The sequence below is a fragment of the Meles meles genome, chromosome Y (genome assembly GCF_922984935.1).
Source record: "Meles meles chromosome Y, mMelMel3.1 paternal haplotype, whole genome shotgun sequence".
Classification (NCBI taxonomy): domain Eukaryota; kingdom Metazoa; phylum Chordata; class Mammalia; order Carnivora; family Mustelidae; genus Meles; species Meles meles.
The window spans coordinates 10,120,420-10,131,967 of record NC_060088.1 but is presented as its reverse complement, the minus strand read 5'-3'; the positions used below and the strand labels follow the sequence as shown (position 1 = coordinate 10,131,967).

At 63.9% G+C, this 11,548-nt stretch overlaps 1 protein-coding gene across 1 annotated transcript; it reads left to right on the top strand.

Moving 5' to 3' along the window:
- On the top strand, positions 1–3,687 carry LOC123935937 (testis-specific Y-encoded protein 1-like). Its single transcript, XM_045996786.1, has 6 exons — positions 1–114; positions 645–1,460; positions 2,814–2,891; positions 3,053–3,164; positions 3,366–3,511; positions 3,616–3,687. The coding sequence occupies exons 1-6, from the start codon at positions 1–3 to the stop codon at positions 3,685–3,687; spliced, it is 1,338 nt and encodes a 445-aa protein (XP_045852742.1).
- The last annotated feature ends 7,861 nt before the right edge of the window (positions 3,688–11,548 follow it).

Sequence of the window (11,548 nt, the reverse complement as noted above, 5' to 3'; positions counted from 1 at the left end):
ATGCCGCCGGGGCCCAGTCCCGGAGCTCACTGGGGCCGGCCTAGCAGCTCTGTACGCACCCTGGTGGCCAGGCACCTGGGCCCCCTTGCGAAGAAATTTCAGGGGAAGTACTCGGTGTGCAGTTTCCTTCTCTTAAGGACAGCTGGGGCAGGGGTGGGGCGGCGGGGGTTGGGGTCGGGAGGCCGATGGTCCCTGCGCCCAGCCCCTTGGGGGCGCCCCGGCTTCCCCCCCACCCCCCCACCCCCGGGCAGGTCAAGGGGAAATCCAGGTGACAGCGACGCGGCCGCCCTTGGAGCACCAGCCGCTGACCCCAGGGCTTTCCCCCACTTGCGCTAAGAGGTGCGCGGGAGGCTTTCGGGCGGCGCGCAGGCACTGGATTCAGCCGCTGGGTTTCAATTCCTGGTGCCAGCCGAGGGGTCCCAGGCGGACGGGTGAGAAAGGGACCGTGGGTCTGTGATGCCAGGGCACTCGCGGGAAAGGCCTGAGCGGTGTCTCTGAAGAAAACGTTTGGGGTCGCGAGGCGCGCAGGCCACAGTGGAGGACGGCCACTGGCGGGCTCCCTGGCTGGCTCTTGCGCGCGCAAGGGAAAGGCTGGTGGTGGCCACGCCCCCTGGCCTATCACTGGTTGGACCCGGAGCTCCCAGCGTTCTGCGCGGGGCTCAGAGTCTCCATCCAGCCCAGGCCGCAGGCGTGGCCGCCCAGGCCCCCCCACGCCCGCCCCTGCGCCGGCGCCGGCGGCCCCCGCCCCCCACCGCCACGCCGGGCGCTTTGCGCACGCGGGCTTCAGGCCGGCGCACTCTGATAGGCGGCTGCTGCCCACCGCCCTTCCCGGGCGCGGGAGCTGCACCTGCCGGCCCCGCCTCCATTGCCTTCCCTCCGCAGCTGCCTGGGCTCAGGGCCGCGGCCACATGGAGAGTGAGTCGAGGTCCGCGGAAGGCGGGGCTGCCCCAGAATCCGGGAGCACCTTGGTCCCAGACGGGGGCGGTGAGGAGGCGGCGGCCCTCAGGGAGACCGGCTCCTGCGGGCACGCGGGGGCGCTTCTGGCCCCAGAGGCTGCGGGGGTGGTGGCAGAGGCTGTGCGGGAAGCTGAGGCCCAGCAGGGCACAGAGGAGGCCGGCGCGGGGGAGGAGTTGGTGCTGCTGGTGGAGGACGTCATGGCGGTGGTGGAGGTGGTGGCGGTGGAAGACGAGGTGCTGGCGGTGGAAGACGAGGAGGTGGCGCCAGCACCGCCGGTCGAGGAGCCCAAGGAGCTGCCGCAGGCGGAGCCGGTGCCGCGGGCCGACACAGCCGGCGCCCCACTGGCCGCGCTGGAGGTGGTTCAGGAAGCGCTCCGCTCCGTGGACGCCCAAGCCACCAGGGCCTACATGCGGCTGAAGCGCAGGGTGCATCAGAAGCGGAGCTGTCACCTGGCGCGAAGAAGGGCCATCATCCAGGCCATCCCTGGCTTCTGGGCACACGCCGTATCCTTCCTCCTGCTGGCTGGGTTTTGGCAGCTGTGGAGGAGAGTGGGAGCAGGGCGGCAGGGAGCAGGGCCACAGCCAGGGGCAGGAGAGCTGCGGGGATGGGCCCGGCTCCGGCAACCATGGGCCCCACCCACGTCCAGCCGTAGGGACACCCCCAGCAGTGGGCCCACCCCCCAGCAGTGGCCCCAGCCTTGTACTGCGCAGCATAGCGGGCCACGGTCCTGCAGCGGGTGGTCCCCGGCCAGGTGGGTGGGGGCGGGGGTGGGGGGGGGGTGTGGGCGTTGTGGGGGAAAGGCAAGGGCTGAGACCTGTGCTGTCCTCCCTGAGCAGAAGCCGCGGGCCAGTGCTTTGGGGCCGCAGCACCCCAACACGCCTCTGCGGTCCCGGAACCCGTGTCAACTCTCTCGATTCCTAGCGAAGCCCAGTCACACTTGTCTCAGAGCAGATGTCGGAAGGAAAGGGTTTGGGGGGTACCTGGGGCAGATGGAGAGGCTGCCCACTTCATTCCCTGTCCTTCGAAACCCGTATTGTTCCCGTTCCCGAGTTGACGGCAGACCCAGGGTTGTGTGCGCTTGCACCCACTGAGAGTCAGTCAGCAGGCTGCCAGGCTTCAGCGGACCCCAGGACCCGGGACACGGTGCAGCGGGTGCTACGCACTCGGCCTCCCCAGGCCCTCCTGGGCAGGCCGAGGCCCCCGGCCCAGCTGCTCACAGACACGGTTCCTCCCTTCCTGCCTCAGCCTCTCCATGTCCCCCACCCTGTCTCTCTGTCTCTCTGCTCCCTGCCCACCCTCTGTGTCTCTTCGTCGGGACTTGGGTGTCCCTCTCTCCCCTCCTTCCCGCCGGGTCCTCCGACCCTCTCTCGCTGACGCTGCCGGGCTCTTGCTTGGGACCCTGGGTGTGCAGCCATGCTGCAAGTGAGCGGAAGAGCCCCCTTGTGGCACAGGAGGTCCCGCAAGGGCCCCGGGCTTCAGGTGAGCAGCCAAGCCAACAGGGCCGTGAGAGGGGGACCGAGCACATCCAGACAGCCAAGGAGGTGACTGACTGCCTCCTGGCACAGCCGACCACGGGCACGGGCCAGAGGGACGTAGGAAGGGAGAGCAGGCAGGCTCTTGGTCTTGCCCTGCGGGGCCCCGTCAGCCTCAGCCCTGTTGATCCTCGAAGGCCGGCGACGCCCCAGCGCAGAGCACGGGTGATGACGGGGCACGCGCTGAAGAGGTTGGGAGGGAGGCAGTGCCTGCTGTTTCCGCACACGCCGCATCGGGTCCCTGGCTCTGCGTCGGGAAGGGCCGGGTCGCCCCTGCTTCTCTTTCCGGACCACTGGACCTGGAGGCTCCTTGACCCAAGGCAGATCCTGAATCACCCCCAGATATCAGCCGTGAAAGGTGACCAGGACCCAGACATGCTCAGCTACTTGACCGATTTAGAGGTTCGCCCCGGAGACTGAGGCCGGCGGCCGTGCCTTGGGAGTGGGGTGTGAGCCCGAGGGGGTGCGGCCGAGTTGCTCGGAGCCGCGGTCAGTCAGTCACTCAGGCCAGCCAGGGGACACGTCCCCCTCCCCCTCCCCCTCCTCTGTCTCTGCCGGGGCAGGTGGAGGAACTGGGTCGTCCCAAGTACCGCTGCAGGTTGATGTTTTACTTTGGGAGCAACCCCTACTTCCGGAACGATGTGATCGTTAAGGAGTATCACCTTAGCATTGCCGGTAGGAGTGGGCTTGAGCTTCGGGGGAGCTGGCGGAGGGCCGCCGGGCACGCGGGCCCGGGAGCGGGAAGGGAGGAGGACGGGGGACTCGCGGCGGGCGAGGGGTTTGGCACCGGAGCGGGAGAGCTTGTAGGTTGAGAGGCGAGAGCGGGCGTGGGTCCTAGGCCATGGAGAGCCTCCTTTAAGTTTCCTCGCCCTGCAGGATATAGGGCCACTCGGTGCACTCCAGTCCAGTGGTTCTGGGATTATGAACGTGGAGCTGCCAGCCGCAGGCGAGACACCAGCAGCCTGAACTTCTTCAACTGGTTGTGTGACCCCCGCTGCCCGGGGTCCGACAGGATCGCCGAGGTGAGGCCCCTGCAGCCTGGGTCAGCAACGGTGATGCTGGAGTCCCGGCTGCTGGGGAACGGGCCGGGGGCCCCGTGCTCAACTGGCCTTTTGTCCCCTACCAGGTCATCGTCGAGGACCTGTGGCCCAATCCCTTGCAGTACTACCCGAGGCAGGAAGGCAGCCTGTGGGGATGAGCGGAGCGGAGCGGAGGGCCTGTCGGTGAGGAGCCCGGAGGGCTGGGTCCTGAACTGTGTGTGGAGGGTGCCGGGGACAGTCAGTTGAGTGGCGGAGAAACTGGAGGCTCGGAGGAGCCTGGGCCCACGGAGCAGGTGGCAGGGTGGGAAGTGAGCCCGCGGGAACTCAGAGCACCCACACGGGGCGGAGGATGTGTCTAGTCCGGCAGCTTCACGCCCCCTAGGCCGTCCGCCGGGAAATCCCTGGTCCATCGGGCGAAGCAGGGCTTCTCCACCCCACTTTCCTGAACTGTCTCCCACGGCTGGCGGCCCCTCGCTCGGTCCTGCTGCCACGCATTCCGTTGGGGATGGCCTGCCTGTTTTTGGGAGTCGGGCTCCTTGTCCCATCCCACTCTTGGGCCACGGTTCCCTGACTGCCCTCCACGTTCCTGAGCACCGCCTGTCCTCCCACAGCCATACGGACGTCCTCGGAAAAGGTCCTAGGCCGTCTGCAGGAAGGTCGTGGCGCCCTCGCGGAGGAGGAACAGGCGTCTCCCAAGGACAAGGCCTGCTCTCAACGTCACCTTGGCAATCAGTGGCATCATCCATTTTCACAAAGGGCTAAGACTTTTGTGTGGTTTCTCCTGTTTCTCCGTGTGTGTTAGTGTGAGAGAGATGCGTGTGTCTATGTGTCGGAGCATGGCAGATGGGTGGACGTGGACACCACAGAGCATCCCCGTTTGACCACCCAGAAGTATTTGATGAGGCCTCCCCCGTTGAGAGACATGGCGCCTACGGGGTGCTCTGCCTGCACGCGATAGAGACCGGGAAAAGGTTCAGCAGGGCAGCTCTAGAGAGCATCCTGCCCATAGCTGCAGGGACAGGGGGAAGGGCCATAAACAAGTTCCAGAGCACTTTGTGCCCATGTGTCGGTTGGTATCGGGGGCACAGGAGGTGGCCACGAGGAAATCAGCCTCTTGGGATCCTCCAGCCCCGATCCTGTTGGATCCCATGGGTGGGGGTGATGTAGAGCATGGGGGCAGGGCCCGGCAGGGCTTGGCGTGCGGAGAGAAACCCCCCCTCCCTAGGCGGGACCTGGCAGAGGATGGGAAGAGGCAGAGCTCTCTCGGTGAAGTCTTGTTCTTCAGAGCAGGGCACACAGGAGGGGCAAGGTCCTCCCAAGAGGGGCCCTCGTGGCCCCAACGCTCTAAGTGCCATCCTATTCCCATCGCTTGGAGAGCTTTCCCAAGTTGCTCTGCTCCTGGAAGTGTGCCCTGCATTGCTGAGATGCGACGTCATGCATGCTTCTGGTCACGTCACGTCCCGCGCCAAAACCAAGGGTCCCGGGAGGACCAAGCAGGAGGCGGTCACTCGCGATCCCTGGGGACCTCACCCCCCCCCCACCCCGGCAGGTACCACCACCCACCGCGGGGGACTTCCCACGGATGTGTGAGGGAACGCAGGGGCGCTCCATGCCATGGGCTGTGTGACATCGTGGGTGTGCTGTGTGTGAGGGAGCAGCGGTGGGCGGGTCCGCGTGCGTGTGTGTGTGTGTGTGTGTGTGTGTGTGTGCGTGTGCAAGCACGTGTGGCCGCCTGAGCATTCCTCGGAGCGGCGGGCCGTGTGTGTGTATGATCCCGCACTTGCGTGTGTGGACTTGTGCGTCCTCTTTGGCTCCCCTGTGTGCAGGACAGCATGTGTGCTTCGGTGCTGCGTGTGTGCGTTTCGTGTGCGCGTGTGTGGCAAGTGTGTATGCCTGCATTCCGGAGACAGTGTGTGCTTTTGTGTCTGTGTGTTTGCACACCCATGGGAGAGTGTGCGGCAAGGCCTCGTGTGGCTGCATGCACATCGGGGTTGTCTGTGTTCTCGTGTGCTGCGTGTGCATGTCGGCATGGGCACACTTGTGCCTCTGAGTGTGGCCACGTGTGCGTGCCTCGTGGGTGTGTAGGCTTCAGTGCACGCATGTGAGGGTTTGTGGGGAGCGTGCACGTGTGTGTGCTGGACGCCGTGTGTGTAGGTGTCTGTTTCTTGGGTGTGTGTTTACATGAGCAGGACTGTGTCTTGGTGTGGCCGGCTGTCATGCCCGGGAGCAGAGACCGTGTGTTTGTTGCGTATGCCTGTGCTTCGAAGCAGCCAGGCACGTGCGCACGCGTGCACGCAGAATTCCGCAGGCCAGCGTGAGGTGAGTCGTGGGTATGTTGTGTGCACGCATTTTCAGGCACCGCTGGGTGTGTGACCCTGCAGGGCTACACCTGTATGGCTGTGGGCCAGAGACCTTGCATGTGAGGGTGTAGTGTGCATATCCTTGTGTGCCCACAGATTGCTGTTGGGTGTGGTGGGCTTGCCGGCCCAGGGCTTACTGTGGTGTTCTGTGTGTATCTGTGCTGTAGGTGTCGCCACCCCTGCATGCCTCTGTGTTGGAGACTCTGTGTGTGTGTGCGTGTGCGTGCGTGTGTGTGTGTCTGTCTGTCTGTCTGTGTGTCTCCGGGGCCTTCTTTGTGCACCGTTGTGCTGGAGCGCTGCCGTGAGTGTTGTGGGTGCATGTTTCCATGTGCACTTCCGTGTCCAGTTGCGGGGCTGAGGGTGCATGACTCTGTGACAGAGCTAGGATGTGTGCAGGGGTGCCCGTGCAGGGCTTGTGTGCGTGTGTGTGTGAGTGTGTGTGTGCTCAGATGGGTCACGGTCCGTTGTGTATGCCTGTGGGCTCGAGGCCGTGGATGTGGTCGGGTATGTGTGTTAGTGTTTGGGGGCACACACGTGTACGGTGTTGATGGTGAGGCCACCTGTGTTTGCCTGTGCCGGACCCTGTGTGAATTGGGTGTGTTCCGTGCGTGTTTTTGCGAGCACTTATGGGGCTGCATGGAAGGAACGGTGTGCATACCCCAGGTCCAACTGCACGAGTGTGTATGTAGTGTGTACAGTGGGTTCGCATGAGGGTGTGTGTGTGTGTGTGTGTGTGTGTCTGTGTACGCGTGTTTTTCCTAGGATGCAGAACCAGGCTTTTGCTTACATTCTTCCCTCTCCTTCGGGGCACGTGTGTGTGTGTGTGAGTGTGCATGCTCAGGTGTGTTGGGGTCAGTTGTGTCTGCCGGTCGGCCAGAGGCCGTGCATATGGTCTGTCGTGTGTGTGAGTATGAGTCACCTGAGTCACCCTGGTCACACGTGTGGATCTTTATTTGGCGTGGGACCACACGTGTATGCCTGTGCCAGACATCTTGTGGGAGTGCTGTGGCGCGTGTGAGTGTGTTGACAAGAGCACCAGTGTGTCTCCATTCAGGGGCTGGTGTACAGGCCGGAGTTCAATAGAGACACGTGTGTCTTTAGTGTATTCGGGGGGTTTGCATGAGCACGAGTGTCTGTGTGTGTCTGTGTGTGTGAATGGAGCGTGCTGGGGTGTGTTTGCATGTACGCGTGTGCGCCGTGTGTGTGTGAGATCTCCATGCCATTGGAACTGAGGTGACGTGTGCGTGGGTGTGGCACGTGCATGTGTTGGCACGGACACGTGTGTGTTGCAGTTCCTCTGTGTTTAGAAGAATAGTGTGTGGATCTGTGTGGCCCCATTCACGCCAGGGTGTCAGCCTCTGTGTGCGTGCGTGCGTGTGTGCCCATTTGCCATCTCCATGCCTTTGATTCAGAGATCAGGTGTGGGTGGGTGTAGCATGTGCCTGATTTGCAGGAGGACGTCGGTGTCTCGCGTCTGTCCGTGGTTAGAATAGCATGTGAGTGTGATTGTGTGTGGACTCATGCACCTCTGGGTGCCCGGAGTTTGCCTCTGCTGCGTGTGTGTGTGCACGAGTGTACACTTGGGCCATGTCCATGCCTTTGTTTCGGAGAGCGTGTGTGGGAATGCGTAGCCACCTGATGTGTGCCCAGTGACCGTGTGTCTGTGTCTGCGTATCTGTCCCACCCACGGAGGTTCAGGCTGCTGAGATGCATATGCGGGAGCATCGCCGTTGAGCAGAGGCAGGAGAAGCTTCACGGGCAGCGACGTGATCAGCCTGGGTCCTCGTCGCAGGGAAAACCTGAAGTCTGGTGCCGGGGCGAAACACGGGTCCGATGGAGGCCCCCAGGGAAAAACACTGAAATGTCGAAGGCCGATGTCACCCGTGGTCCTGGGCGTTACCGTGGGTACGTGCGTGCGTGCTCTTCTTCGCGGCAAGGGGCAGGTGGGGTGCCTGAGCTCATGGGCTCATGAGGTCGGTGCTTACGATTCTGCCTGGGAATCCCCATGCCGAGGAGGGGATGGGCCCGTATGCTGGCCCAGAGGGCCGAGTCACACAAGCTCTGGGACGGCATCCCAGCGGGCGGAGGTCCTTCCCCTGGGGATGGTGGTGCTGGGCAGGGAGAGGAGATGAGCGAAAGGCCGGCTAACGGGGCTGCTGTCTTCCCTGCGGTAATGACAGAGGTCAAGGAGAGGGGGGAAGGACGAGCCAGGGCCAAAGACGCCCCGTGTCCAGGTTCGGTGGATGGCGGGGACAGTTCTGCGGAGTGCTCCCCGTGGATGTCCTCAGACACATCCACTGCACACAGCACGGTGGGACTGCAGATTCATTAGTCCGTCGAACCCCAGAGCCCGTGCTCGCTACTGGTCTAGCAAGGGGCCGGGCTCTTGCTGACACAGTCACCCTCTGCACCTCCGAACCAATGTGACGGAGTGGGGACCGGGCCCCGAGGGGGGACTGTTGGAGTGGGGACGGCGGAGGGGCGAACGTAGGAACGACGACACTCTCCTTCTGGCCCAGGAGGCTGGAGGGAGTATAAAGTGCCGGGAAAGGTGCGCTCGCAGCACAAGCGCGCGCATACACACGCACACAGAGGCACACCATCGGGTGAAGCACCCCACCCCCTGCCACGGACTCTGTAGCCACTCACATGCACTGACACATACACTCGGCCGCAAAACCAGGCGACCCCCCCATGCCCAAACACACACACACACACACACACACACACACACACACAGTGATTCGGTCACTCTCACGTCCTGACAGGCACACACTCCCCCTGCCAGGCACACACCCGCCACACACTCACGTGTCCAGAGGCACCCTCATACGGAGCAACCCACGCTGCCCCATGATCCCCAGTTCCCTGCTTCCCTAGGTCCTTGGCTTGGGATCCCCCAGATGGGCAACAGAGGAGAGGGCGGGGTATTGCTGAAGCCAGACCCAGGACACCCACCCGTGTGCGGTCCGTCCCACGCGGACCCTGAGGCTCACATGCCCCCTTCTCCACGGTCTGCAGGCAAGCGCCCAAGGCCCCCTACCCGCTGACGCTCTACCCTCTGCCCTCTATGTCCCCCAAAGGGAAATGCCCTCAAAGGCACACCTCGTCCTCACCAACACCCCAGGGAGCATGAACCCCTGCCGAAGGGCTGAGCGCGCGCAGGCTGCTTTGACCGTGTTGGGCGCCGTGCCTCTTCGGAGCTTCAGCCTTTTGTGCGTAGGCCCGTGGATAGACCTACGGCGTGCAGAGTACCTGCTACGAGCCTCAGCTGGGAGGTGGTGACGTGAGGCCCTGGGTCACTCCGCCCCCGAGCGGGTGTCTACTCGGCTGAGACGCCTCTGCCTAGGGACGCCCGCAGAGGTTCCAGTCTGCGGCCAGGACAGTGGGGGAGAGGTGAGCGTCTGCGCAGCAGGCAGGCGCTCCGTTTCCCCAGCTAGAGTGGCTCCAAGGGCAGCAGCCGCGAGGGTGAGGTTCCAGAGGATCCTTTCTGCCCTTCAGCAGGCCCACCCCTCCTCCCAACATTTGGTAGGAGAACCTTTCCTGCGGCAGCGGCTCCTTCCAAAAGGCGGGATTGGCGGCCAAACTTCACGGATGCTTCCTGTCCCTTGCTTGCACCGTGCAGTGTGAAACGCCTGTTCCGTGTCCGGCTGTGGAGTGGATGATCTGTATGGCCCAGCCCTGCCCCTTGCGGGGCGGGTGGAGGTGCCCGAGACTCCAGCAGGGCAGGCTCGCCGCTCTAGCGGCGTTGGGGAGGCCGATCTTCTGGGCATCTTGGTCTGGAAATGCCCGAGTATCCTTGGCTCGCTCCCGCATTGCTGCCACCAGGCCCTGCTTGTGCTCGGCAGCTGCAGGTGCCATACGTGCTGGTACTTCACTGAGCCGCGGGAGCGGGACAGCTCCCGTGGAGAGCATGGTCTTAAGGGGTCCTCAGGCTGGGCCATTTCAGGGACCGCAGCGTATTCCTCTACGCCTGCGGCGCTGGGTAGGCTGTTGCCAAGGAGGTGAGGCCTAGGCGAGAGGAGGGCACAGGGTCGCCCACTGCCAAGCATCTGCCACCTGGGCTCTGGGCACTGGGCTGACGTGGAAGCCTGGCCTGGCCCCTCTCCCGGCCTGGCCGTGCCGGGAGAGAAGGGTGAGGCCGTGGAGGGCGGATCCTGCCCGACGTCAGGGAGCCCCACACGTTAGCAGTGCATGCAGCGTGAGGGAGTCAGGGCCAGGGTCCCCACCCCTAACACAGAGAGCCAGGACGGCTAAGGACAAAACCGCCCTAGCCTCCCGGTTTACCACCTAGACTGGAGCCCCGGGGTATCCTGTCTCGCAGGCTCTGCAGGGCTGACTTTTGCCTCAGAAGCTGAATCAAAGCCACTCACCATGAATCATCGGGCCCTGTCCCAGGCTGAGGCAGAGAGTCTCCCGATACCAGCCCATCAGTCCCACGGACGTGGTGGACAGGGCACGATCAAATCCCTGGCTGGCAACACCTTCACAGCGAATCCACAGGGGCCTCACTCTCAAGGTCCTTCAAAGAGCTGACAAATCCCCCGAAATCTGCATGGGAACACGGCAGCCCTCCGGGGAGACTGGTGCTCTCGCACAGTCAACTCTGCCCCGCTGCCCGGCACTCTCTGGGGCGGGGGGGGGGGGGAGCGGGGGGCGGCGGGTGGGGGTGTGTCCCAGCCGCTTCCTTCCTCGAAGCGGCATGGCCAAGACCACGGGCGCTAAGGCTCTGGAGCATGTGCTTCTGTCCCCGGCGGCTCCGGACTTGTCTTGTTCCTGTACGCGTCTGCTTGTCTCGGCCCAGGGAGGATCGTGTGCGTCCCTCTTTGCCCGTGTCTGTCGTGCTTCCTGAGCGTGGCGTGGCGTGGCGTGTCTTGGTCTGGGTCTGCCTGGGCCGTCACGTCTCTGATCTCGCATCCCTGCCCGAGCCCACAGAGGCACAGCTGGGCCTGCATAATGGCCTTTGGCCCTGGTGAGCCTCTGCCCTGCCACAGGCGCCAGGCTGTTGGCCCGACTTGTGTTTGGATGCATTTCTATCGCTGAGACAATCTGCCCGTGAACTGGACCCCGTGGTTTTCAACTTGGAGTCAGAGGAGGATGGGGCTGCCTCAGTAATCTAGGGGAGCCCCGAGGAGTCCTTGGCTGCCAGGGCCGTAAGGGATGCGCTGACGCATCCTTGGGAACAGGGGAAGAGCCCCGCACCTACTGCCGGTCAGCGAGGGGTAGGGATCTCAGTGGCCCGGCCTCGGTCATGAGGTCACTCATCTGCCTCACTCCTCCCACTTGCAAATGCTCTGTGGCTTTGGGACTCAAAGGCCAGTCACCTGCACGCAGCGTAGACGTGGCCAGCTTTTTAAAAGGCCGCCCGTGCTGCTGTCGCCCACATCTTCCTCCAGGGCCGTGAAGCCAGCCTCCTTACTGACCGGGGCCGCCTGGCGTCCACGATGGCAGTGCCTGGGTTCTGGGTACGCCCTGCCTGCCTGTTTCCACCCTCTCTTCCTCCCGGACTTCCTCATCGGCTGTCTGATCCATGCTTTCGGGAAACATGACTGCGGACCTCGTTGACACCACGGGATGGAGCTGTGCTCAGCCCACCTTTGGCTTCCCCACACGGGGGTGGTCCCTTGCGCGTAGGCAATGTGTCCTTTGGGCCTGGAGG